The 25,987-nt window shown below is 41.3% G+C and overlaps 1 protein-coding gene across 6 annotated transcripts in view; it reads left to right on the plus strand.

Annotated features, from left to right (window-relative positions):
- cd164l2 (CD164 sialomucin-like 2) overlaps window positions 1-25,987 on the plus strand; it is a 48,639-nt gene that overhangs the window by 7,485 nt on the left and 15,167 nt on the right. For 3 of the 6 annotated variants that reach the window (XM_087976696.1, XM_043717245.2, XM_087976697.1), the window contains exons 3-6: window positions 15,432-15,506; window positions 18,159-18,215; window positions 23,407-23,475; window positions 25,144-25,179. In XM_087976696.1, coding sequence (XP_087832822.1) covers window positions 15,432-15,506; window positions 18,159-18,215; window positions 23,407-23,475; window positions 25,144-25,179 — 237 coding nt within the window. The remainder of the gene's footprint in view (window positions 1-15,431; window positions 15,507-18,158; window positions 18,216-23,406; window positions 23,476-25,143; window positions 25,180-25,987) is intronic. The other 3 variants (XM_087976699.1, XM_087976700.1, XM_087976698.1) reach the window with 2 other exon arrangements.

The raw sequence follows: 25,987 nt of genomic DNA on the forward strand, positions 1-25,987 counted from the left end.
GATTTCCAGCATCCACAGTATTTTGCTTTTATTTCACTGCTGTGTATCTCTCCCTCCTCCCTATAAATATTTGACATTTTTAATTATTTCCTAAAAGTGATGGGTTTTGATTTTGCTCTCCTTCAACCCTTTATGATATTTTCTGTTCCAATGAAGTTTCTCGCAACCATCACACATCCTAAAGGACACTAAAGCCAATACAACAATGGCGACATGTCAGTACTTTAATGTAGAAAACGCACCTGCTAATTTATGTACAGCAAACTCCCACAAACAAGAGCATGGTAATGACTGGGAAATCTGTTTGTGATGTTGATCAAGGGATAAATATTCACCGACACACTGGAGATAACACCCCTGCTCTTCAATATAGTGCCATGGGATAACTTTCTACACCCACCTGAGGGGGAATATGGAACCTCTATTTAATATCTCAGCCAACAGCTTCCTCCACAATATAGCACTTCTTCAGTACTGCACTGGAGTGCTAGCCTTATTGTTCTGTGCTCCACTTCTGGAGTGGGAATCTTTGTGGTTGAGGTGAGTGCGCTGCTAACTGAACCACAGACACCACCACAGAGTAACGTGTCAAAAATTCTAGTTCTCGGCACTATACACTTGGGGATGATATTTTGCCCTTGGAGGGAGCACAGTGTAGATTTGTAATGAAACATGGACTTTGTGTTAATCTAAGAGAGAGACTAAGCATTCTGAATCTCTCTGGAATTAAACTTTAATGGTATTTTTATTAGAGTTTTCAATATATTAAGGAGAAAAAGACTGGGTAGCTGGAGAGAAACAATTTCTAATGGTGGGGAAGGAGGGGGGTGTTGTTGGTGAGGTTCTAAAGATTAGTTATACGGCCTGGAAACAGAAACTTTGATTGGAGTTAGACTTTTTTTTCAGAAGTAAAATGGGAAAACAGTTCTAAACCTAAGGGTTAATAGTTTGGAACTCTCCAAGTGGCAGTTGATACTAGATCAGTTGTTAATTGTTTAACCCAAGGTTAATGAGTTTCCCTTAACCAGAGAGATTAAGGGCTATGAAACAAATGGAGATGAGCACTTTGGTCACTGGTTAACTGTGATCTCAATTGAATGATGGTACAGGCATCGAGGCTGGGATGGAGGTGCTGAGGGGAACAGGGCTGAACTACTTAGTCCTGTCCCTGTGTTGGTGACTGAATAATGCTGGCAGAGAGTTGTGGTGGAAGCAAAGTCATTGGGGACATTTAAGCAACTGCTGGACATGCACATGGACAGCAGTGAGTTGAGGGAGTGCGTTGGTTAAGTTATTATATTCGACATGAGGATTAAATCTCGGCACAACATTGTGGGCCAAAGGGCCTGTTTTGTGCTGTACTGTTCTATGTTTTATGAATGTGGCTAATGCATCTAGATTATGACTCCTGACTATATAACCTCTTTCCAGAGAAGAGCTCTTTGCAACTCGTTGCAGGTTGCCTAGGTAAGCGAGTAACTTAAATATTTAATAGAACTTTGAGTGAGTAATGGAGCACATCAGATTCCAATTTTAGTTTGGTACAGTGCTGAGTTTGCAAAATTGCTGGGTACGGTATGCCACTAAATCATTTGTTAACTGGCTTCTAACTTTTGTCTGGAGTACTTGAGCTGTACTATCTGATTCATGAGTTCCTCACTACTTCAGTAGACTTCTGATCTTTATGGCTCATACAGTGCAGCTGATCACCTTTTGAGTTGTTGGGTGATAAATGGGCAATTGGCCACAGTCCAATGACCCAGAGAAAACTTCTCTCCATTAGGAGGGAAAGAAAGCTATTTTTCACTTTCCTGATTCTGAAACCCTATATGTGCAAACATGAAAAGTGCATACTTAGTTTGATTTAATGAGCAATATTTGTATTTAAAGCCATAAAATTCCCACTTGCAATCACTGAAGTGATAGACTGGTGTTTCCTAGCAGTTTCTGTGATACATTAATTTAGAGTTACTGCAGTTTCCTATCCACTAAAGGCTTTACTATAGTTAGAGAGAATTTATAATTGTCTGATAATATTGCAAAAGTGATGGTCTTTTTATTTTTATTTTCATCTTCATCCTGTCGGACTGTTGAAGATGCAAGAATATATGGACTTAGTTGCAAAATTTGATTTTCTTAACATGGCTTTTAAAACTTTTATTCAACTAAAAACTGTTCATAAGGATCAGATGCTGCGTAGATTTTATGATTTACCTTCCTACCTTGCTTTTTATCACCAATCTGATATTGTGACAGAACAGAGCACAGCCTTCAAATAAAAACCACTGATAAACTTGAGCTACTGGATTCAAATCACCTCTATACTCCAAACCACAGAAATAATAACTTCTCTTGAGAATAGGAGAAGTAAAAATGGAACCACTGGAAAATGAGGCTGGAGAACAAAGGAATGGCAAAGGAACTAAATGGATATTTTGCATCAGTCTTCATGGTGGAAGACACCAGCAGCATATCAGAACTTTGAGAGTGTCAGGGGTCAGAGATGAGTACAGTGGCCTTTATTTAAGGAGAAGCTGCTGGGAAAGCTGAAAGATTTGAAAGTGGATAAATCACTCAAACCAGATGGACTCCACCCCAGAGTTCTGAAGGAGATAGCTGAAGAGATTGTAGAGACATAGTGTTCTTGCAGGAATTACTGTTGTCAGGGAGGGTCCCAGAGGACTGGAAAATGGCCAATGAAATAACTTGCTTTAAAAAGGGAGGGAAGCAGAAGACAAAGCCATAGGCTAGTTAGCCTGACCTTTTTTGTCGATAAGATTTTAGAGACCATTATTAAGGATGAAATTGTGGAGTACTTAGTGTGGTAAAATACGGCTGACTCAGCAAGGTTTTGCCAGGCATGACCGTTCCCTCATAAATCATTATATTTTGAGGAGGTAATCAGCAAGTTAGACAAGGGAGAGCCCGTGGATGTGACCTGTTTGGATTTCTAGAAGGCCTTTGACAAGGTGCTGCACAGGAGGCTACTGAATAAGATAAAAGTCCATGGTGTTAGAGGGGCAAGATATTGGCATGGATAGTGGATTGACTGGCTGACTGACAGAAGGCAGAGAGTGGGGATAAAGGGTTTTTTTTCAGGATGCAGGATGGCAGCTGGTGAGTAGTAGAGCTCCACAGGCATCAGCGTTGGGACCACACGTATTCACATTATACGTTAACAATTTGGACAAAGGGGTTGAGAGCATTATTGCTAAGTTTGTAGATGAGACCAGGACAGATAGTGTTGAGGAAGTGGGCAGGCTGCAGAAAGACTTGGACAGGCTAGAGACAGTTTCATCTGTCTGTTCTTTGCCCAACGTGGGAAAGTGTGAGGTTATGCACTTTGGTCGGAAGAGAGGAGGCATAAATTATTATTGAAACTGGTGAAGGCTACCGAATCTAAAACACACAAAGGAACTTAGGCGTTCTAGTTCAGGATAACCTTACGGCTAACGTGCATGTTTATTTGGCAGTCAGAAGGAAAATAGTGTTAGCATTCATTTCTTTTCCAAGAGGGCTAGTGTACAAGAGCAGAGGAGTATTGCAGAGGCTGTATAAGGCTCTGATCAGGCCACATTGGAATATTGTGAGCATGTTTGGACCCTCTCTATATAAAGAGGGGAGGTGCTGGCATTGGAGAGGGTCCAGAGTTGGTTTGCAAGAATGACCCTGGGGCTGAAAGGCTTGGCATGAGGAGCGGTTGAGGACTCCGGGTCTGTACTTGGAGTTCTGAAGGATAAGAGATTGGATTAAATTGAAACTTACAGAACCTTGAGAGGCCTAGATAGAGCCAACATGAAGGAGATGTTACCACTAATAGGTGAGATTTGGACCTGAGGGCACAGCAGACGGAAGGGACAACCGTTTATAACGGAGATGAAGAGAAATTTCTTTGGTCAGCGACTGATTAATCGCAGAACTCTTTGCTGGAGAAGGCTATGGTGGTCAAGTCATGAGTGTACATAAGGCAGAGATCAGTTCTTGTTTGGTAAGTGCAATAAGTATTACAGGGAGAAGGCAGGAAAATGGGGGTGAGAAATATCTTTCAGCCATGATTGAACAGTGAAGTGGACTTGATGGGCCAAGTGGCCTAATTCTGCTCCTGTGTATTATGGCCTAATAAAAGGTAAACTTCCTAAATACCAAAGTATTGAAATTTCATTGTATTTACAAGGAGGGAATTTTACTGGATTCCTCCAGTGTCTCTGTCTCGGGGTAAGATGAAGAATAATCATATCAAAGTCATGTCTTACACCCTGCACTGTACCCAAAGTGCTGTCATATCAAATTGTGATGTTTTCTTTTGTCAGAGGTCTGGTGCACTAGCTATTGAAACACCATCTGTTTGCTGCATTTTCTGGTGTCATACTGGGGAAGAAGTAAATTTTATTGCTTCAATAATTTTTATTGCTTCTGGCATTGGAAAAATTGCAGTTGTGCCTGAGATCTTGCTGATTAAAATCAAATCCATTTTCCTCCTGGGAGCCTGTTTTAACTGAGTTCAATTTTGCATTCTTCAATCTATCTCCTCTCGTCAATGAAAAACAATTGTTGAAACAGCTTGCCTCTATATTCCATAGCTATTGACGTTATTGCTCCGGTTTGATCATTTCAGCCCATTTCCCAATGAGATAAATCAAATGTGACGAGGGGGGCTTTTTTTTTAAACGCACTTTCCTTTAGACTGTTGTCTAATGCATGTTGGTTTCATGGAATTTGGCCATTTTAAAATTTTTTTTAATCTCTTTTTTTAGAAACCATTTCGGTCCATGAAGATCCCAGGTATTAAATTAACCAACAGCATTGAGCGATTACTATTCTGTATTTTATATCGTTCACTTGACTCCATCCTGGAATGAAGGACTTGTCTTGTGAAGAAAGGTTGAACAGTTTGGGCCTTTTGCTGTTTGGAAGAACAGGCAGGGGTCTTACTGAAGCATTGAAGATCTTGAGTGGATTTGATAAGGCTGATTCTCAGAGGATCTTGTATGAGAGACTAGAATTAGGACTTGGCTCAAGAATAAGGTCTTGCTTTTAAGACTGAGATGAGAATTGTTGCTCAAGATTATTGGCCTGTTATTCCCTGAAAGCAGTGGAGGCTGAGTCATTGACTTTTCTCGAGGTTAAGTTAGATTTTTTTGCTGGAGATTTGAGTGATGGGTTATGGTGGTGGGTAAATAGGAATGTTGGGTGGTAACTGCGACTAGATCAGCCATAATCTCATTGAATGGCGTGAGTGGTCTAATCCTAGAGTCATTGTCATGCAGTATGGAAATAGACTGTTTGGTCCAACTTGTCTATGCTGACCAGATATCCTAAATTAATCTAGTCCTATTTGCCAGCACTTGGCCCATATTCCTCTAAACCCTTCCTATTCATATACACACCCAGGTGCCTTTTAAATGTTGTAATTGTACCAACCTCCACCACTTCCTCTGTCAGCTCATTGCATACACGCACCATCCTCTACATGACAAAGTTGACCCCGAGGTCTCTCTTCTTTTCATTTCTTTCCCCTATTCAACCTATGGCCTCTTGGTTTGGACTCCCCTTCTCTGGGTCAAAATGCTTTTGTCTATTTATCCTATCCATGCCCTTCATGGTTTTATAAACCTCTATATGTCACCCCTCAGCCTCCATCGAGGGGAAGAAAGCCCCAGCCTATTCAGCCACTCCCTATAACTTATCCTCTAGTCTTGGCAACATCCTTGTCATTGTGTTTCCTGCACCCTTTCAAGTTTCACAACATCCTTCCTATAGCAAGGTGACCAGAACTGAGGCAGCATTCTAAAATTAGCCTAACCAATGTCCTGTACAGCTGCAACATGACATCCCAATGTCTATACTCTGTATTCTGACCAATGAAGGCAAGTGTGTCAGATGCTCCCTTCACCCTACTCCTAAATTCTGTTTCCTATGGTTGACTTTACAAAGCATCCTGGATCAGTGTAGCAAAATAACCAACCTTGAAGTTTACATTCATCCGTAAGGCAATGCTACTTTGGTAGAGTCAGAATATGTACACTGCTGTCTATGATGTTTTAGCCAAAGCATTTGCAGTGAATTGTGCTGCCTTTTCCACCAGAGGATGTGGCTTTATGGATAAAAAAATTATGCTGTGGTATCCTATTGTACCACTGTTGTTAAACGATGGGGCAGGATGTCCCAAACTGTGGGTCATGACCCCCACTCTGGGTCACCAGCCAAATCTTTTGGGGTCACAATCTCCAAGGGAGTCATTGCTACGAAGCCCCTTTGGGTTGTGAGGACTTTTTTTTTCTCAATAGCAAGTGAGTCCACACCATCCTGTTAAAATTAGGAATCACTGCAGCTGGGAGAGCAAGCAGCAAGATTGTTAGCACAGTGGCTCAGTGATTAGCACTGATGTTTCTCAGCACCAGACACCCAGGTTCAATTCCACCCTCTGACTGTGTGGAGTTTGCATGTTCTCATTGTATTTGCATGGGTTTCTTCCCACAGTCCAAAGGTGTGTAGGTTAAGGGTGGATTGGCTATGCTCAATTGCCCATAGTGTCCAACGATGTGCAGGTAATGGGGATTAGCTATGGGAAAGGGGAGAGTTGTGGGAGTAGGGATGCTCTTTGAGGGTCGGTGCAGACTGAATGGCCTCTGTCTGCCCTGTAGGGATTTTGTGATTAATATACATAGGGCCTGGGACAGAGAGGTCTCTGGACAGACGCCAGGAACATTTATGGGAGCCTCTGGTCCCAGGGAGGAGCACTGCCAGAGCCTGTGATCTCTGGGCCTGAGAAAACCAGAAACATGAAGGATCTGATGGAACAATTTGTCCATCTTGCATATGTGACATTTTTTGTTTAGTCATAGTGACCGTTGGCTGTAGGACAGTAGGCTGCACTGACTGACAATAATATAAACAACAGTAACATAAATCTGGGGTTTTTGGTGGGATTCCATGATGCATCTGTCTCATTATAATGGAATGTGAGGAGGCCATTCAGCTCAGTGACTGTGTGCTAGACTTGCTCCTTTTGGAGATCAATCCAGGCAGTTTCCCCTCCACTCTAAATCCCATATCCCTGGAATTTTATTCTTTGTCTTTATCAAATTTACTTCTTTATATTTTGGAAGACTACTCGTGAATCTGTGCTGAAAATGTGTTGCTGGAAACTCGCAGCAGGTCAGGCAGCATCCAGGGAACAGGAGAATCGACGTTTCGGGCATAAGCCCTTCTTCAGGAAAATCGTGAATCTGTATCCACTACCCAAATGCTGCATTTCAAACCCTGGCCACACTCCGCATCTAGCTTGCTCCGTATTGTCTAAAGTCTTTAAAAATCACACAACACCAGGTTACAGACAAACAGGTTTATTTGGAAGCACTAGCTTTCAGAACACTGCTCTTTTGTCAGGTAGCTCGTGAGGAAAGATTTTTAGACACAGAATTTTATAGTAAAAGATCAGTGTCATGCAACTGATGTGATATATCGAACAAACCTAGACTGCTACTAAGTCTTTCATCTTTCAGCATGGGTTATAGATTTCGATTCATTAATATGTAAATCCCAGAATTTCTTACAAGTCACATTCCTGAGATGATAACTTAGCTTAAGGTTTTATTTTTAAAAAAAACTGGTAGTGCCTGCAATTCTTGCAAGTCTTTGTGCCGTAAGAATCTATCTCCTGAATGTAAAATCTACTTCTAAAGATGATTTGCAGCGGATTGATGGTCTGGGAAACCCAGAAGGTGGCAGGGGCTGGTTAAGTGGGTATTTAAGAAGCTGTACTGGACACTTTCTGCTACCAGTCGAAGCATAGACTGTAAGAGCAAGGAGACCGTGGCCTAACCAAAGTCTGAGACATACTGTGAGCAGTCTGATGTCTGCACTATATAGCAAGGATGGGATTGCACTGGAAAGATTACAAAGGAAATTCACCAGGATGTCCCCTGGGATGGGGCACTAGCCATGAAGAGAGGCTGGACAAGCTCGGGTTATCAGCTTTTTGGAGCAGAGGGGGCGGGGGACTGGATTAAGGTGCATAGTCAAAGTAGCTGTTTCCCATTGGTTGAAGGGTCAGTAATGAGGAGGCATGGTAATGCTGTGCTTAGCTGGTTAATGATTTTCCTGCTTCTTAGATGTTTCCTGACCTGCTGTGCTTTCCCTGCACCGCTGATGTATACTCTTGTTTCCAGCATCTGCAGTCCACACTTTTGCTTAGTTGGTTAATGAACCTGTTTAGCAAACATGAGATCCTGGATTCAAATCCTAGCCTGTACCTTTTTTAAGGTGTGATTGTAGTATTGCAGAAATATCACTGGGTTAGTGAACCAGAGGATCAGATTAATATGCTAGGGTATGGGCCCAAATCCCATGAGGGTATGGGCCCAAATCCCATGAGGGTAGGTGGTCAGAATTATTTGGTGCCCTTTTGAGGTGCATTCGCAGTGTCCCTGCCCCTGGACCAGGGAGCTGTGGGTTCAAGTCTGACCTGCTCCAGTGGTGTGTATTAACATCACTGAACAAGTTGATTTAGTAAAATAGGTTAAATCTTTTTTAAAAAATTAATAAGTCATAATTTTAATATGAAAGGCAGGCGGATTAGAGGAGATTTGAGGAAAATACTTTCACTCAGAGGGTGATGGGAGTCTGGAATGTGCTGCCTGGGAGGGGAAGTTGAGGGAGGATCCCTCACAATCTTTAAGTACTTGGAGGAGCTACTTGTAATGTCATAACATTTGAGGCTATAGGTAACGTGGGGATGTGAGACTTGTGTAGTTTTAGCATAGCTTTGGCTGTACAGAATTGATGGACTGAAGGATTTCTTCTGTACTGGATGATTCTGAGATTCTATGAAAGCAAATGTATGAGTGCAAAGCCTTGATCCTGATTTACGCTCAAAACTGCAGTCCTGGGAAGGACTTGAACCTTAGAACCCCATTCGGCCTATTGAGTCCACACTGACCCTCTGAAGAGCATCCCACCCAGAGCCATCTCTGTAACCCTGCATTTCCCATGGCTATTTCTCCAAGCCTACACATCTCTGAACACTGCAGGCAATTTCCCATGGCCAATTCACCTATCCTGCACACCTTTGGATTGTGGGAGGTAACCGGAGAAACCCACGCAGACACGGGGATAACGTGTGAACTTCACAAAGACAGTCACCTGAGGGTGGGATCGAACCTGGGTGCCTGGCAGCAATGCAAACCACTGAGTGCTGACCCTTGTAAACACTGAAAACAGCACCACTTGTAAACTCTTTTCTTGGCATCATTCTAACCTAACCTGTGTTTTTGTAATTTTAATGGTGGTGTCAATACTTGATTTTTATTTTTGAAAATTTCCATTCTTTCTTTATCTGCCAGTCAAGAAGTAAGTCCTGGATAAATTTTGCTCAGCATTGATCCTTGTTCAAACTTCCTGCTTAAGTGCATTTTTAAAAAAAAAGTTTGATTCCAAAACGTAATTTGTGAAACATCTTTTAAAACTCAGGGGATTGTCACTTTTTTAGTACTGGAGGTCTGCAACAGGTGGATACCGTGTATCATCCGTTTCTAGTGACTGGTTACACACAGTAAGTGTTTGCAATATGTAAACTGATGCCTTGTTTGTTCAATTATAACACCAGCAGCCCGAACCTAATTCAGTTGCAGTAACATCACCTTGCATGTAATCCAACCTTGAGATCGGTTAGTTATCCTCCAGTATCAGATCACTGTTACCAAGTAACACTGAGTGCTGAATTAATGCACTGTAAAATTTAGTAGATTCTTTTGTGGGACATTTTTTGCCGAATTTAAAAATAAGTCCATATACTCCAGCACAGGGATTGCTTGTGGGATAAACACTACATTACCTTCCAGGTTTGAAGTACTCAATTTTTTTTAAAAAAAAAGTTGCATTTACATAGAGCCGTTCACTACCTCAACCTCCCACCTGCTTTTGTAGTCAGTGGTCTTACAGGGGTCTTCAATTTATGAATATCTGACTTAGGAACACCCATACTTCTGTATGTGATCCCATACAGATGTGTATTTTTCAAAAACCTGTATGACCATTTCCTGTACTCGTGAACGGTTGCTTTATATTTGTGTTCAACTTGCAAACAAGCAGTCTTAAGAATGAAGGACCGAGCAGAACTTGTTTGCAATCTGAGATCTGCCTGTATCGTGGAACCACTTTGCACCCCTCAAATGGCAATGTATAACTTTATTTTGAAATTCAGCCCTGGGGCATGGGTGCCACTATCTGAGCCAGTATTTATTGCCTGCCCCTAGTTGCCCCAGAGAAGGTGAGGGTAAGCTGTCATTTGAACTATTTCAGTTCATTGTACTGTATGGACACCCACAATCATTGGTAATGACATGATAATGTATATGTGATGTTCTTTTGTGGATATATTGGCCAAGATATCAAAGCAAGTCCTGTACTCTTCAAAATAGTGCCTCTGAGGATGGAGAGGGCTTCAGTTTCCTGTTTTAATCAAGAGAGCGCACCTCCAACAGTGTTCACTACTCGTGCACTGAATTTATGAAGCAGGAATTATATAGCACAGAAATAGACCCTTTGGTCTAACCATGTTCCCAAACTAAACTAGTCCCACCTGCCTGCTTTGGCCCATATCCCTTGAAATCTTTCCTATTTATAATATTAAATGCATTTGATAGCTGTGCCTGCATCCACCACTTCTTCTGGTAGGTCATTCTGCAAACTAACCATTTCCTTTTTTAAAAAAAGGAAAATTGCCCTCCCTTTTTTTTTAAAAAAAATATTCTCCTCTCTCCTTTAAAAAATATGCCCTGAGGTTTGAACACTCCACCTTTTGAAAAGATCCATGCTATTCACCTCAAAATCATGAAGGCCATAGGCCTTTGTAAGGTCACCCCTTCCCTCAATCTCTTATGCTGCACTGAAAAAAAAGTCGCAGCCTCTTTTATTTTAACTCAACCCTCCGTTCCTGTCAACATCCTGGTAAATCTTTTCTGAACTGAAAATGTGTTGCTGGAAAAGCGCAGCAGGTCAGGCAGCATCCAAGGAACAGGAGAATCGACTTTTCGGGCATAAGCCCTTCTTCAGGAATGAGGAAAGTGTGTCCAGCAGGTTAAGATAAAAGGTAGGGAGGAGGGACTTGGGGGAGGGGCGTTGGAATTGCGATAGGTGGAGGGAGGTCAAGGTGAGGGTGATAGGCTGGAGAGGGGGTGGGGGTGGAGAGGTCAGGAAGAAGATTGCAGGTTAGGAAGGCGGTGCTGAGTTTGAGGGATTTGACTGAGACAAGGTGGGGGGAGGGGAACTGAGGAAACTGGAGACATCTTTTCTGAACCCTGTCCAATTTAATAATATCCTTCCTATGACAGGATGACTAGATGTGTACACAATACTTTGGAAGAGGCCTTACCAACATCCTGTATAACCACAACATTACATCCCAATTCTAATACTCAAAGGTCTGAGCAATGAAGGCAAGCATGCTGAATGCCTTCTAAACCACTGTCTACCTGTGATGCAACTTCCAAAGAATTAGATGCCCGAACACCTGGGTCTCTCTATTCTACGACACTACCCAGGGCCCTCCCATTACTGTATAAACTGCCCTTGTTTATTTTACCAAAATGCAATACCTCACATTTATCCAAGTTAAACTCCATCTGCCACTCCTCAGCTCACTGACTCCAGTGATCAAGATCTCTAATTGTGGATAACCTTCTTCACTGTCCACCTATGCCACCAATCCTGGTGTTATCCAGAAATTCATGAACCGTGCCTCCTAAATTTTCATCCAAATCATTTATTAAAATGTCAAAGCAGTGTACCATGTACTGATTGCTATGAAACACTGCTGGTCACTGGTCTCCAGTCTGAAAAACAACCCTCCACTATAACACCCTCTGTATCTTACTGTCAAGCCAATTTTATATTCAATTGGCAAGTTCTCTCTGAATCCCATGTGATCTAACTTTAACAATTAGCCTACCATGAGGAACCTTGTCAAAGATTTTACTGAAGTCCAAGTAAACAATGGCTACAGCTCTGCCCCCCCCCCCCCCCCCCCCCCCCCCCCCCCCAATGTTGGTTACTCCATTTTAAAAACTCAATCAAGTTTGTGACACACTTATTTTCCTCATACAAAACTATATTGCCTATCCCTAATCAATCCTTGCCTCTTCAAATACATAGAAATCCATCTTTCAGAATCCCTCCTCCAACCTGTCCACCACTGATGTCAGACTCGCACGTATCCCTACAGCCTTTCTTTAAATAAAAAGCCAACATTAGCCACTCGCTAGTCCTCTGGCACTTCACCAATAGTTATAGATGAAGCAAGTATTTCTTCTAGAGACCCTTCAGTTTCCTCCCTAACTTCCCACAATGTCCTGGGAAACACTTGACCAGGTCCTGGAGATTTATCCACCTTTTGCTTTCTAAGCCCTTCCAGCAATTCCTTTTCTGTAATCTGAACTGTGTTTTCAAAACATCAATATTTATTTCCCAGAGTTCTCTAGCCTCCATTTCTTTCTCCACAGTAAAAACCAACATGAAATATTCATTTAGTATCTCTCCCATCTCCTGGGTTCAATAGAGTTGAATCTGCAAGTATTGTATCCTATGGCAAGGGTTGTTTCAGAAGGGCTTACGCCTGAAACGTCAATGCTGCCTGACCTGCTGCGCTTTTCCAGCAACACATTTTTCAACTTGTTTCAGAAGAGACTGGCTTGATTTGCTTCAGGAGGAGCAGAATGGTTGGTCATTTCTGCCTTTGGTCACAATGTTACAAATTACCACTATACAGATTTTTTTTAAATTGTAGGTGTCTCCGTTTGGAAAAGGTAGTCCTTTTTGAGAGTTCCTTCAAAATCCAAACTTCATAATAAATTGCGACTGTCCGTTGCTGATGTCTTTCCCTGCCAATTTGTATATTTGTTAACCCCTGATTTATAGGAATTTAACACACAATGCTTTATGTTAACTGAAATGTTATGTCTGAAAGATCTTTTGTAAATCTGACTTAGTCTAATTTGTTTTTCAGTCAGCAGGCACACAGGCAAACCATTGTTTGTTCAGTAATGTAATCCTAGTGCTTAACATTTTTTGTAAACAAATGCAGCGATGTTACCAGCTTTGATTTCTTGAGTTGCAGCATGCACAGTCCGAAAAAGCTTGTTTCAAAGTTTGTATTAGAAGTGGCTGATTGTGTTCTCTGCTCCAGAACAGCAGTGCAGCCAACTCTGTATTTATAATGGTTCCAAATTTTGCACAAAGAATAACAACTGATCTGCTATTGCACACTGTCACTACACATGAAATCTAGCATCTATACATGTAGTTAAGCACACAGGTCAGAAGTTGCTATCTGCTGCTCCAATGTTGTACAAAGCACTAGCTTGCCAAGAGACTCTGAAGAAAAACCAGTTATTGCTCAATGACCACAGTGTAAACGGTTCTCAAAAAAACAAGCTGGGGTCGAAGTTTTTGGGATAACTTTTTTTTTAAATGGTTGAATCTTGTTTGTTATTGCATCTAGCACTGCAACATAACACCCTCCAAGTGTGGAGTCTCTCTTCTCCAGATATAAAAAAAAATTCTCCAGCAGTTAATGTCTCTTTTAACCCTAATTGGTGAAATGCAGACCTTGGATATTATTGTAATGTGTACTCCAGTCCAGTGGAAAGTGTATAATATCGCCACAAAAGGCACCATCTTTGGTACAAAGGTACATAGGTACGAAAACCTTGGGTATAAAGTCCTAAGACAAAGAAAGCTTAACTTATTAAGCACTGCCTTCATTGAATAAGTAATAAAAATATCTGGATGAAAGGGGAATCCAAAATGGGAATACAGGGTGCAAAACAGGCAAAGAAATTTAAAACCAAGAGGTGTCAGCTCTCACTGGGTCAGTGATCTCACTGGTATGGGTGAATAGTATCCACCTGGTGAGAGTTAGGATTCAAATAGAGTCTGAGCTTGTCTTTATGTAGAGTGCAAAATGGGATGCCAAGCAGGAAAGCATTAGTGGTCAATTCTATATGTAGCAAAAGGAATGGACAAGGGTGCATACGGGTGGAGCTGGATGTAGGAATTAATGCTACTGACCCTCTGAAATATGGAACTTGCTCAGCTAGAATCCTTTTTGTTCTGGATTCTGGTTGATCATTTTGAATGGGATGTATTGAACTTTTTTTTAAAACAAAAGTGATTCCACTCCCAGTGAGCGTAACCTGAGGTTGCTGTTTACATTGGACAGGATTCAGTGAAACAATGATTCAGCATTTATTTCTGTTTTGAGCTTTAGGATGATTCTGGAATTCTACCTGGTGGATCTCCACCCCCTCAATACAGAATATTGAGTTTTCTGTATCTGAGGTTCATGTCTTAATTTATTTACAGTTATGGTTTGAAAGAAAAAAAAAGTCAGCTTAAGTTAATCATACGGCACAGAAACAGACTCTTTAATCTAACTCTTCCAGGTTTTCCTTTTGCCTGCGTTTGGTCCGTATCCCTCTGAACCTTTTCCTAATCATGTAACTGTCCCAATGTCTCTTAATGTTATAATTGTACCTGTCTATACCATTTCCTCTAGCAGCTCATCCCATCACACTATGTAGAAGGGAAAAACATTGATTCTTGGGTCCCTTGTTTAACTTTTGAGATACCATGCCAGAGAAGGCTCTTGTCTACTACTGACCAGTATGAAACTCTCTGACCAAAAGGTCTTCCAGACCATTGATCCTGGGAGGTTTGTGCTAAAATTAAGCTGCTCCCTTGGGGGCATTGAGCAAGGTTGACAAATTTTGCCCAGTGAAAATTTTAATTGTTTTTTTTTGAAAGGTCAACCTAATTCTGTCCCTTGGATCATTGTCCTCCCTGGCCCCTGATTTATGGAAAGAAGAATTGGGAATGGAAGCCAATTGGTCAATATGTAAACAGCTCCCTGGAAGCTAACCAGTGCAGTGGATCTCCTATTGTCATAAACCTGGGAAACGTGTTTAGCCCCCATCTCCATATCTTGACAAGGGGCATATGAAATATTCACTGCCAATTCCTGAACCATTTTTCCCTTTCTATACAAGACTACAGGTCAAGTGCTAGAATTGTGATTAGAATAGTTAGGTGGTTGTTTGTGAGCAGTGCAGACATGATATGCGAAAGGGCCTTTTTCTGTGCTGCAGATCTGACTCCTATAGTTCTTGCAGTAATTTTTTTTTAAGCTCCAAATACATTTTCTGTTCAAAGAAACTCTGGTCTGGCAGCTTGGAGAGAAAACAGTTAACATTTCAATTCTAGTGCCCCTACTTCAGAAGGGTTCTTGCATTTCTTTTTCATTTTGAAAAGTAGCTGTAATTACTATTTTGGAATAACCACTACTCTGAATTTATATGTGTTGGAAGGAGCATCTCTTAAATCTGTACACCCCAGGAAAGTACCAAAACTGGACTCTTCTTTCTTTTTCTTTTCAGAAATCTTTTGTGTTGCAAAGACATCTGAAAATCTCACTGACTGCACTACACATGACGAAGTTTCAATGTGTGAAGGTACGAGAAATGATTTGACTTTGTAACTGCCTGACTCATGGCTTGCTGTTCCCAAAATGTGAATTGCTCACTGCCTCCTGTCAGCAGAATGTAACGCTGCTGCTGTTGTGCTAATTCTCTCTGACATGTTTCTCCCCATTACGTCAGTGTTCCGGATTTGAGACCGACCTTGTAACTAATTCTATAAAGAAAGTGTACTTGTGCTTTGTTTAGAGAACCTGAAAATCATCCCTTTACGTTGTAATGCGCAACGTTCAAAATGCTCAACTAGAAGGAAGCAATTATTTTAGTCCCAGGGAGCTCAACCTGTCAGATTGCTGTCTAATTCTATTTGTGTGAATCCTGACTAATAATTCAGTATTGCTTCCATTTTGAACTTATGGATGATCCTGGAATTTTAACTGTAGGTATTACACCTGTTCTTCAAAGAAAAAGAACATTTTAGTTTTCTGTACCTTGGGTTCACAGGTTGATTTGTTTCCAGTTCAAAATTGTTTGAAAGTTGGCTTTTGTTTTGTATGTTTGCTTTGGACCAGTCTCTCAAATAATGTCCTGTCTATCTGACTGGGGGACAGGCTTTGGAGTTAGATTCCATCAGGGGACACAGAACCAGCACAGGACTACTTGAAGAACATTGTGTGATTTGGATTCATCAGTAGTTGCCTGTGTTGAGTGATTCTGCCCTAGAATGGCTGGATGCAGTGAAATGCTGTGGAATTGCTTCTGGGGGTTGGAGTTGGAAAGCAGCCATGCTTTCTGCAGAACAATCTCTGTTGTGTTTACTAGACTGGAAGACTGTGTTGTACAGTGGGAGCTCCACACTGTCTCAGTGGGGGGATTCCTGATGTCTTGTTTTGGTGATATGGTGATCCCAGCGTATGGTTGTGGAATATTGTTTGATTTTCAACTTTGCTCCTTGTGTCACTGTATCCTGCCAATAGATTTGTGAGCAAGTTTTTTGTGATGTTGAAACATTACTCCCCACTTCACTCCCACCTTGATCCTTGGAGGAAAGAATTCTAAAGACACAACTTTCTGGTTGACAAAATGCTTCCTGCTCCAGTCTTAAATTGGAGGCTGTTCTTTTGAAACTACTTTTTTGATTTAAAATTGGGGTTTGAGTGTTGCTGGCCAGCATTTATTGCCCATCCCTAGTTTCCCATGAGAAGGTGATGATAAGCTCTATCCTTGAACTGCTATAGATTGACGCACAATGGGAAGGGGATTTCAGGACTTTGACCCAGTGACAGTGAAGGGAGAGCAATATATTTCCAAGTCAGGATGGTGAGTGGCTTGGAGGGGAACTTGCAGGGGGAGGTGTTTTCATGTATCTGCTGCCCTTGTCTTTCTAGATGGAAGTGGCTGTTTGTATACAATTCTCTCAACCTATCTATATTCCTTTGCAACCTCTGTATTCTCTCCTCAACTTGCCTTCATACTTATCTTTTGTACGTTTGACACATTTGGCGACAGGGCAGTCAACCCCTTCATCCAAGTTTGCAATATAGATTGTAAATAGATGCTCACTACACTGATCCCTACATTATCCCATTAAGTTAAGGCTTGTTAATCTGAAGATGGCCAATGATCCTGACCTTCTGTTTCCCCTTAGTTAGTAAACCATCTTCATGAATCTCTTGCCTTGACGCCACCAACTCTCATTATGTATTTAACTTTCTCTGTGACTTATTTTCAAATGCTCTTTAGAAATCCCAAATACAGTACATCTTCTGGTTCCCCTTATCCATCCTGTTTGCTACATCCTCAAGCTCCAATAAATTAGTCCAGCGTGATTTCTCTTTCACGAAACCATGTTGACTCTTAATGCCCTGCTATTACCTCAGCAGTGGATTCCAGCATTTGTCCAAAAACACATGTTAGACTGGTTTCTTGATTCTGTCTCCGTCCCTTCCTCTTTTGTTGTACGTAGTTTGACTCCTTCCTATCAGAAAGAAGTTGTGAAACTTGAAAGGGTTCAGAAAAGATTTACAAGGATGTTGCCAGGGTTGGAGGATCTGAGCTACAGGGAGAGGCTGAACAAGCTAGGGCTGTTTTCCCTGCAGTGTCGGAGGCTGATGAGTGACCTTAGAGGTTTACAAAATTGAGGGGCATGCATAGGATCAATAGGCAAAGTCTTTTCCCTGGGGTCAAGGAGTCCAGAACTAGAGGGCAAAGATATGAGACCTAAGGGGCAACTTTTTCAGAGGGTGGTACATGTATGGAATGAGCTGCCAGAGAAAGTGGTGGAGGCTGGTACAATTGCAACATTTAAGAGGCATTTGGTTGGGTATATGAATAGGAAGGTTTTGGAGGGATATGGGCCGGGTGCTGGCAGTGGGACTAGATTGGGTTGGGATATCTGGTCGGCATGGATGGATTGGACAGAAGGGTCTGTTTCCATGCTGAACATCTCTATGACTCTATTTTGGCAGGTCCAACAATTGCATCCAGCATCTCTGCAGGAATCCTAAAACATAGGGAGCCTCTGTCAAAGAGACTGCAGAGTTTTTGGTTCTGTTAGATTTCCCAGGACCTTTTTCCTCCCTCACTTGTTTGCCCTTTTCATTTTCTACTATTCTAGAAATGATTCAGTGAGACCAATACAAAGTGCTTTCTCTCAATTTTGCCATTGTTTCTAATTATTGTTCCCAGGCTCTTCTCATCGCATGGCACCAAATGTCTTTACTTCTAGTATCACAGACAATGAGAGTAAGCTATATTCTTTTCTAATTTACTCATTCATAGCGGCAAATACTTTTTCTTTCCATTTGATATAACCCATAAATCTTTCAGCACTAGGAATTACTTAATGGCCAATGTTTTAGGAATGGAGCAATTGGTTGGCCTTCCTCACACCCTCCCTGCAGTCCAGGAGGTGTTGGTTATAGAAGGATAAGATTAATTACGTTGCAGGAGGATGCCATTTAGTGCCTCTAGCTTCTGCAGTTAATTATTCCACTCTCCTGCCTCTTTTTCCATTAGACTGCAAATTGCTTTCCTTCACTGAGGTATAGATAAGGTGAATGGGCATATGTCAAGGGTGAAAGATTTCCAGACTATGGGGATTATTTTTAAAGTAAGAGGAGAAAGGCATGAAAGGCATTATTTTTTTCTTAGAAAAGTGTTTGTGTATGGAATGAACTTCCAGAGGAAGTGGTGGATGCAGATATAGTTACAACGTTTGAGACATTTGGCTAAATATGTGAATAGGAAAGGTTCGGAGGGATCTGGCCCAGGAACAGGCAGGTGGGAGTAATTTAGTTTGGGATTAGGGTCAGCATGAACTGGTTGGACCGAAGATTGAGTGTCAGATCCTATTTATCCAAATCCCTTTTAAAAGCAACAATTGAATCTGTCTAATGGTCATCTGTGTATTCCATATTCAAACCACACACAGATTTATTTTTTAATGTACAATTTTTCATGTTCCTCTTTTTTTAATCCTTTTGTCAGTTGCTCTAAGTATGTTTCCTCAGGTTCTAGGTCCTTCAGCCAATAGAAACCATTTCTATCTACTGTTCAGATTGTATTTTAAACAGCGATGTGGGGTTTATTGGTTTGGTTGAATTGTTGATATTTACAAATATTTTCACAAGGTACTTAAGACGTGCCTGTCTTCAAAGGCTAAGGATGAAGCAATTATCAGGTGATCACTGACATCACTGTGATGGCCCACATCGACACTAATGACATAAGAAAAGGGATGGGGATTTAAGGCAGAAATTCACAGAGCGAGGGTGGAAGCTTAGAGCTAGAACAAACAGTTGTTATCTCTGGTTTGTTACCTTTGCCACATCCTAGCAAGGCGTGGAATAGCGATTTAGAGAGCAGTTGAACATCTGGTTACAGGGATGGTGCAGGAGGGAGGGATTGATACCTGGATAATTGAGGCTCATTCTGAGGTAGGTAGGAACTCTACAAACAGGATGGTCTACACCTGAACTAGAGGGTTACCAGTCTCCAGGGGGAGAAATTTGCTAATGTTCTTCAGGTTGGTTTAAACTAATTCAGCAGGGGGATGACAACCTGGATTGTAGTTAGAGTATATAGGCGGTTGAGAGTATAGAGGTCAGAAATAAGTTTTCAGGGTCGCAAGTAGGCACCGGTATGCAAGAAGTTGATTCGAAGGGTGTCTACTTCAATGCAATGAGAATCCAGAATAAGGTGGGTGAACTTGCAGCATGGGTTGGTACCTGGGACTTCAATGTTGTGGCCATTTCGGAGACATGGGTGGAGCAGGGACAGGAATGGTTGTTGGACGTTTCTGGATTTAGATGTTTCAGTAAGAACAGAGAAGATGGTAAGAGTGGGGGAGGTGTGGTTAGAAACAGGAAAGGAGAGGTCAAACTTCTATAGGCCTCTGAATAACTCCAGAGATGTAGAGAGTAAGATAGCAAAGATGATCCTGGATAGGAGTGAGAGTAACAAGGAGTTGTTATGGGGCCTTTTCCAGTCAATATTTTGAAAGTTAATACTATAGTTCCAATACTTTAGATGGGTCAGTTCCAATGTGTGCAGGAAGGTTTCCTGGCCCAGTATGCAGACAGACTGATAAGAGGCGAGGCCATATTGGGATTTGGTATTGGGTAATGAACCAGGCCAGGTTTTCGATTTAGAGATAGGTGAGCACTTTGGTAATAGTGACCACAAGTTGGCTATGTTTACTTAAGCAATGGAAAGGGATAGGTATTTACCATCAGGACAAGAGTTATAGGTGGGGGAAAGGCAATTGATAGGATTCGGCAAGATTTAGCATGCATAGGATGGGAAGGAAACTGCAGGGGATGGGCATAATTAAAATGTGGAGCTTATTCAAGGAACACTACTGTGTGTCTTTGATAAGTATGTACCTGTCGAGCAAGGAGGAAGTGTTTGAGGGAACAGTCTTTTACTAAAGAATTAGACTCTTTGTCAAGAGGAAGAAGGCATATGTTAAGATGAGATGTGAAAGCTCAGTTAGGGCACTTGAGAGTTACTAATTAACCAGAAAGACTTAAAGAGGGAGCTAAGAAGAGCCAGGAGAGGACATGAGAAGTTGTGGCAGGTAGGATCAAGGAAACCCTAAAGCTTTCTATAGGTATATCAGGAATAAAAGCATGACTAGAGTAAGATTAGGGCTAATCAAAGACAGTAATGGGAAGTTGTGCGTGGAATCTGCAGAAATAGAGGAAGCACTAAATATTTTTCGTCAGTATTCACACTGAAAAAAGACAATGTTGTCAAGAAGAATACTGAGATACAGGCTACTAGACTAGACAGGATTAAGGTTCACAAGGAGGAGGTGTTAGCAATTCTGGGAAGTGTGAAAATAGGTAAGTCCCCAGGGCCAGATGGGATTTATTCTAGGATTCTCTGAGAAGCTAGATAGGAGATTGCAGAGCCTTTGGCTTTGATCATTGTGTTGTCATTGTCTACAGGAATAGTGCCAGAAGACTGGAGGATAGCAAATGTAGTCCACTTCTTCAAGAAGGGGAGTAGAGGCAACCCTGGTAATTATAGACCAGTGAGCCTTCCTTTGGTTGTGAGTAAACAGTTGGAAAATGTTATTAAAGATAGGTAGGATTTGTAATAATCTCAAGAGGAATACGTTGATTAGGAATAGTCAACAAGGTTTTGTGAAGGGTAGGATGTGCCTCCTAAACCTTACTGAGTTCTTTTGAGATGGTGGCCAAACAGGTGGATGAGAGTAAAGTGGTTGATGTGGTGCATATTGATTTCAGTAAGACCTTTTTCATAAGGTTTCCCCCCAGTAGGTGTTGCACAAGATACGGAGGCATGGGGTTGAGGGTGATTTAACAGTTTGTATCAGAAATTGGCTAGCTGAAAGAAGACAGGATGGTTCATGGGAAATGATCATCCTGGAGTTCAGTTATTAGTGGTGTCCCACAAAGATCTGTTTTGGAGCCACTGCTGTTGGTCATTTTTATAAATGACCTAGATGAGGGCACAGAAGGATGTGTTGGTAAATTTGCAGATGATACAAAGTTTGATAGAATTGCGGATAGTGCTGAAGGATGTTGTAGGTTTCAGAGGGACATAGATAAGCTGCAGAGCTGGGCTGAGCGGTGGCAAATGGAATTTAATGTGGAAACGTGAGAGGTGTTCACTTTGAAAGGAGCAACAGGAACACCCATACTGGATTAGTGGTAAGATTCTTGGTAGTGCAGATGAGCAGAGAGATCTGTGTCCATGTACCTAGATCCCTGAAAGTTGCCACCAAGGCTGATAGGCTTGTTAAGAAGGCATACAATGTGTTAGCTTTTATTGGTAGAGGGCTTAAGTTTCAGAGCCATGAGGTCATTTTGCAGCTGTACAAAGCTCTGGGATGGCTGCAGTTCTGGTCACTGCATTATAGGAAGGATGTGGAAGCCTCGGAAAGGGTTCAGAAGAGATTTACTAGGGTGTTGCCTAGTATGGTAAGAAGGTCTTATGAGGAAAGGCTGAGGGACTTGAGCTGCTTTCGTTAAAGACATGAAAGTTGAGAGAGAACCTAATTGAGACATAAGATAACCAGAGGCTTAGACAGGGTTTACGGTGAGAGCTTTTTTTCCTTGAATGGTGACGGCCAGCACAAGGGAGCAAAGCCTTAAATTGAGGGGTGATAGATGTAGGACAAATGTCTGAGGTAGCTTCTTTACTCAGTAGTGGGAGTGTGGAACATCCTGCCTGCAACCGTAGTAGTCTCACCAACTTTATGGGCATTTAAATGACCATTGGATGAACATATGGATGAAAATGGCATTGTGTAGATTTAGATGGGCTTCAGATTGGTTCCACAGGTCAATGCAACATTGAGGGCTAAAGGGCCTGTACTGCACTGTATTGTCCTATGATGCACATAAGATGTGGGCTGAGTGACCTGCTGTTCTATCAAATCTACTCCCCCATTCAGTAAGATCATGGCTGATCTGTTAATCCTCAACTCCACTTTTCCTGTCTTTCCCTAAAACTCTTTAATCCTTTCCTGATTAAAAATGTCTCCATCTTGAATATACTTTAATGACTCCGCTTCTTTCTGTGGTGAAGAACTCCACAGACTCACTACCTTGTGAAAGAAGTTGTTCCTTGTCTGTTTATAAATGTGCAACCCGTTATTCTGAGAGTAAGTCTTCCTGTCTTAGACTCCCCACACGGGGAAATCAATAATCTCTCCACATAGTCATAGATGTACAACATGGAAACAACTTCGGTCCAACCTATCCATGCCGACCAGATATCTCAACCCAATCTAGTCCCACCTGCCAGCACCCGACCCATATCCCTCCAAACCTTTTCCTATTCGTATACCCATCCAGATGCCTTTTAAATGTTGCAATTGTACTAGCCTCCATCATTTCCTCTGGCAGCTCCTTCCATACATGTCCTATCATCTAAGTCCTCTAAGAATCCTTTTTCAATAAAAGTCACCCTTGCATCTGAAAAAGGATCAGAATGCTCTTGTACTACAATAACTCAAAATGGCTTCATTTTCAGAAAACGTTTTTGTACAGTTGTCTTTTTAGTAAATGTTCCTAAAAGGATTAGCTGGTCATCTCTTTTATTGATGCTGTGAAGTCTGAGTGAATGGTTCGCCAACAATGGAATGGTGTTAGAATGTTGGCTTTCTGAGATGATGAAATAAGTCAGTGACACGCCACCGATTACACCTCCACATTGAGTTACACTCAGTCGGAATAGTTTATAATGGTGAGGAAATAAAAAGAAGAGGATTTTGCAAGAGGTGGACTAGATGGTGCAAAAATGTTAGTGTTTTTTTTATTTTAGTTCAGCTTGTGTAACTAATCAAAACTTTTTTGAAAGCAGGAATAATTGGTAGAGGCATGCTCCTTCAAGGAAATGTGATTTCAACTTAAAATCAGTTTGAAATAAGCCTGTAAATATAACTGTTCTGTCTCCTCAGCTCTATCTTTCCTTGCTACTCCTCCTATCTTCAATGCCTCTAATGCTGTGACTACCTTCATTTCTACAGGTAAAATGAAAGCAATTATTCACTAAAACACACACACTCTGTGGGATCAACTACAGTATTAGATGGTTTCCTTCAAAGTTTAATTTTGATGGTTGCAACTGTGTTTTTCAGTCCTTGAACTCTTGTACCACACATTTTAACACTGAAGGACTGAGTTTTGAATTCCATTATCTATCAGTTCTGCTCATGTCCATAGGATAAGTATTGAGTGCAGATTTCGGGCTGTACAGTGCAGTCTGTTTGTGTGAAGTAGTAAAACTCTAATGCAACAGCATGCAACTTCACAGTTTGCTGTGAGAACTTGTTCCATGAAGTGTGTGTGTGTGTGTGTGTGTGTGTCCACATCCCAATGACAGATTCTGCAAAGGAGACCTGCAGTTAAGATGAGGGGAAAGTTGAAAACAGATGAGGGGCTCATTTCCTACGTGAGGAGTGGTAGGAGTCTGGAACATGCTGCTAGGGGTGGTGATGAAGGCAGATACAATCAGGGCATTTAAGAGACTTTTAGATAAGCACATGATTATTGCAAGGAATGGAGGGATATTGACTGAGGGCAGGCAGAAGGGATTAGTTTAATTTGTCATGTTTGGCACAACATTGTGGGCTAAAGAGCCTGTTCCTGTTCTGTTCTATGTCTTCGATGCAGTGCTCGTGTGTGGGAGGGTTTTAAAGTATTCATGGCAAGGGCTTCAAGAATTTTTCATATTGGAGCTGAAATACATTCTTGATCCCAAACTCCATACACTGAGATAATTGATTAACAAAATAATAGAGATGATAACGCTCTGGTCACAAACTGGTTCCAATAAACTGCAATGTGTTTTGAACTTGGGTGAGGAGAGGTATCAACCTCAGTCAAAGACTTGACTAAATTTTCTGTTTCTCTCTGCTCTCTGAATCCATTTCAATGTGCTTGGTTGTATTGTAAGAGCAGTGAAAGTTTCTTTTTTCTTCCTTAAAATTGGTAGCCAGTTTCTGTATGGTGTACTGGTTCATCGTTGGCTGTGGGGAGGGGGGAGATCCATTAACTGGACTGCCCCTTTGCAATGCAGTGTGATTCCAATGGCACAGGTTCAACTCCTATACCAGCTGAACTTAGTGAACATCATGTCTTCTCAACATTACCCTCACCTGTGTTTCCCCCCCCTGTCCGAGTGGGACTATAGTGACTTTACCTCTTGATCAGCTGGATTATTAGTATGAACCGATTATATTCTATTTCATCTGCCCTCCAGTTGAATCCCGCACTTCTCTAACCTGTTAATGTTTGGAATCATTTTTGTATTTGATTATTGGGCGCTGCAGAATGTGAGAGCTGGTGATTTATCAATCCCCTCTTAGGCAGCAGTGGCTCAATATTTCATACTGTGTCCCGTAAACATCGTTAGGATCACGTGGTCTGAGTGATGGACTTCATCTGCCCCAGAGATATTTTACGTCAGATCAAAATCAGGGAATTATTTGAAGAATTGTAGTGCCATTTTTATTCTATTCCTTTTGCGTCCACCATGTACATCAATGATTCTCTAGTTTTTCAACAAAATAGCTGGGTTAAAGGTGTACGCACCTTTTTTCAATCGTGAAAATAGAAATGTGTATTAATAATTGAGATTTAATTTTAACATTAATCAGACTTTTTTACTTTTTCTCTTCCTGCTGCATTAACAGCTGCCACTACTGCTAAAGAAGCTTCATCCACTGCAGGTACAGTATATTCACTAACAGTGATATGTTCTGCTTATTGACAATAGGAGGTACTTTGCATGATGTATGACTAACTCTCCACTGGAAACACTAGCTTGCTTTTTGCATTTTTGTTTTGTGCTGTAAACGTATTATTGAACTGTTTTTCATCAGGATAGATATTTTAACTTTTGAGGAATTGTAATCCTTTCACTTCATCCTATTGCTGGATGCACAGTTGGGAGAAGTTGACCTTTCATCTTGTTGATGGGTGAAAACAGACTGCATAAAAAGTGTTTGCATTGTCTTTGTAAAAGTCAAGTATTATTGTTCATTTTTTAGGAAAAATGCTTGTTTAAATTTTCACCATTCAGATGCAAATGTAATAGCTGGATGGAATAGCATCCCCTCAACCTGTAAATGGTTATGCTGCTCAAAGCTGCAAATTTCATAAAGGGTTTTTTGCCTTTAGAATGGACGAGCCTTTTACTTTTAAAATTAGACTGAAATTAACCTCTTCTTCTTTCCATGGTGTTAACCATCTGCTAATCAATAGTTTATGGACAATTTAAACTAATTGTGAAGTTGTGTAGTCAAATCCAGGTTTTGCTTCTCTGGGGATGGAAAGAAAGGGCTTCTATCACCAATTAGGACAGCTTTTGTAATTTTAATGCAGGTATATTTCCCAATGCATTGCATGTTGGATAAAATAGTATCGTTCATTTCATGTTCTCGTGGAGAATACCAGAAACCTCACAAACTTTTTAAATGAGCCAGGTGCAGGTTCTTTCTTTGCCGCGCCCCCCCCCCCTAAACATTCTGTAATCCA

Source organism: Chiloscyllium plagiosum, unplaced genomic scaffold (genome assembly GCF_037043375.1).
Source record: "Chiloscyllium plagiosum isolate Xiang-an unplaced genomic scaffold, Cpla_swu_hap1 HiC_scaffold_30, whole genome shotgun sequence".
Lineage (NCBI taxonomy): Eukaryota > Metazoa > Chordata > Chondrichthyes > Orectolobiformes > Hemiscylliidae > Chiloscyllium > Chiloscyllium plagiosum.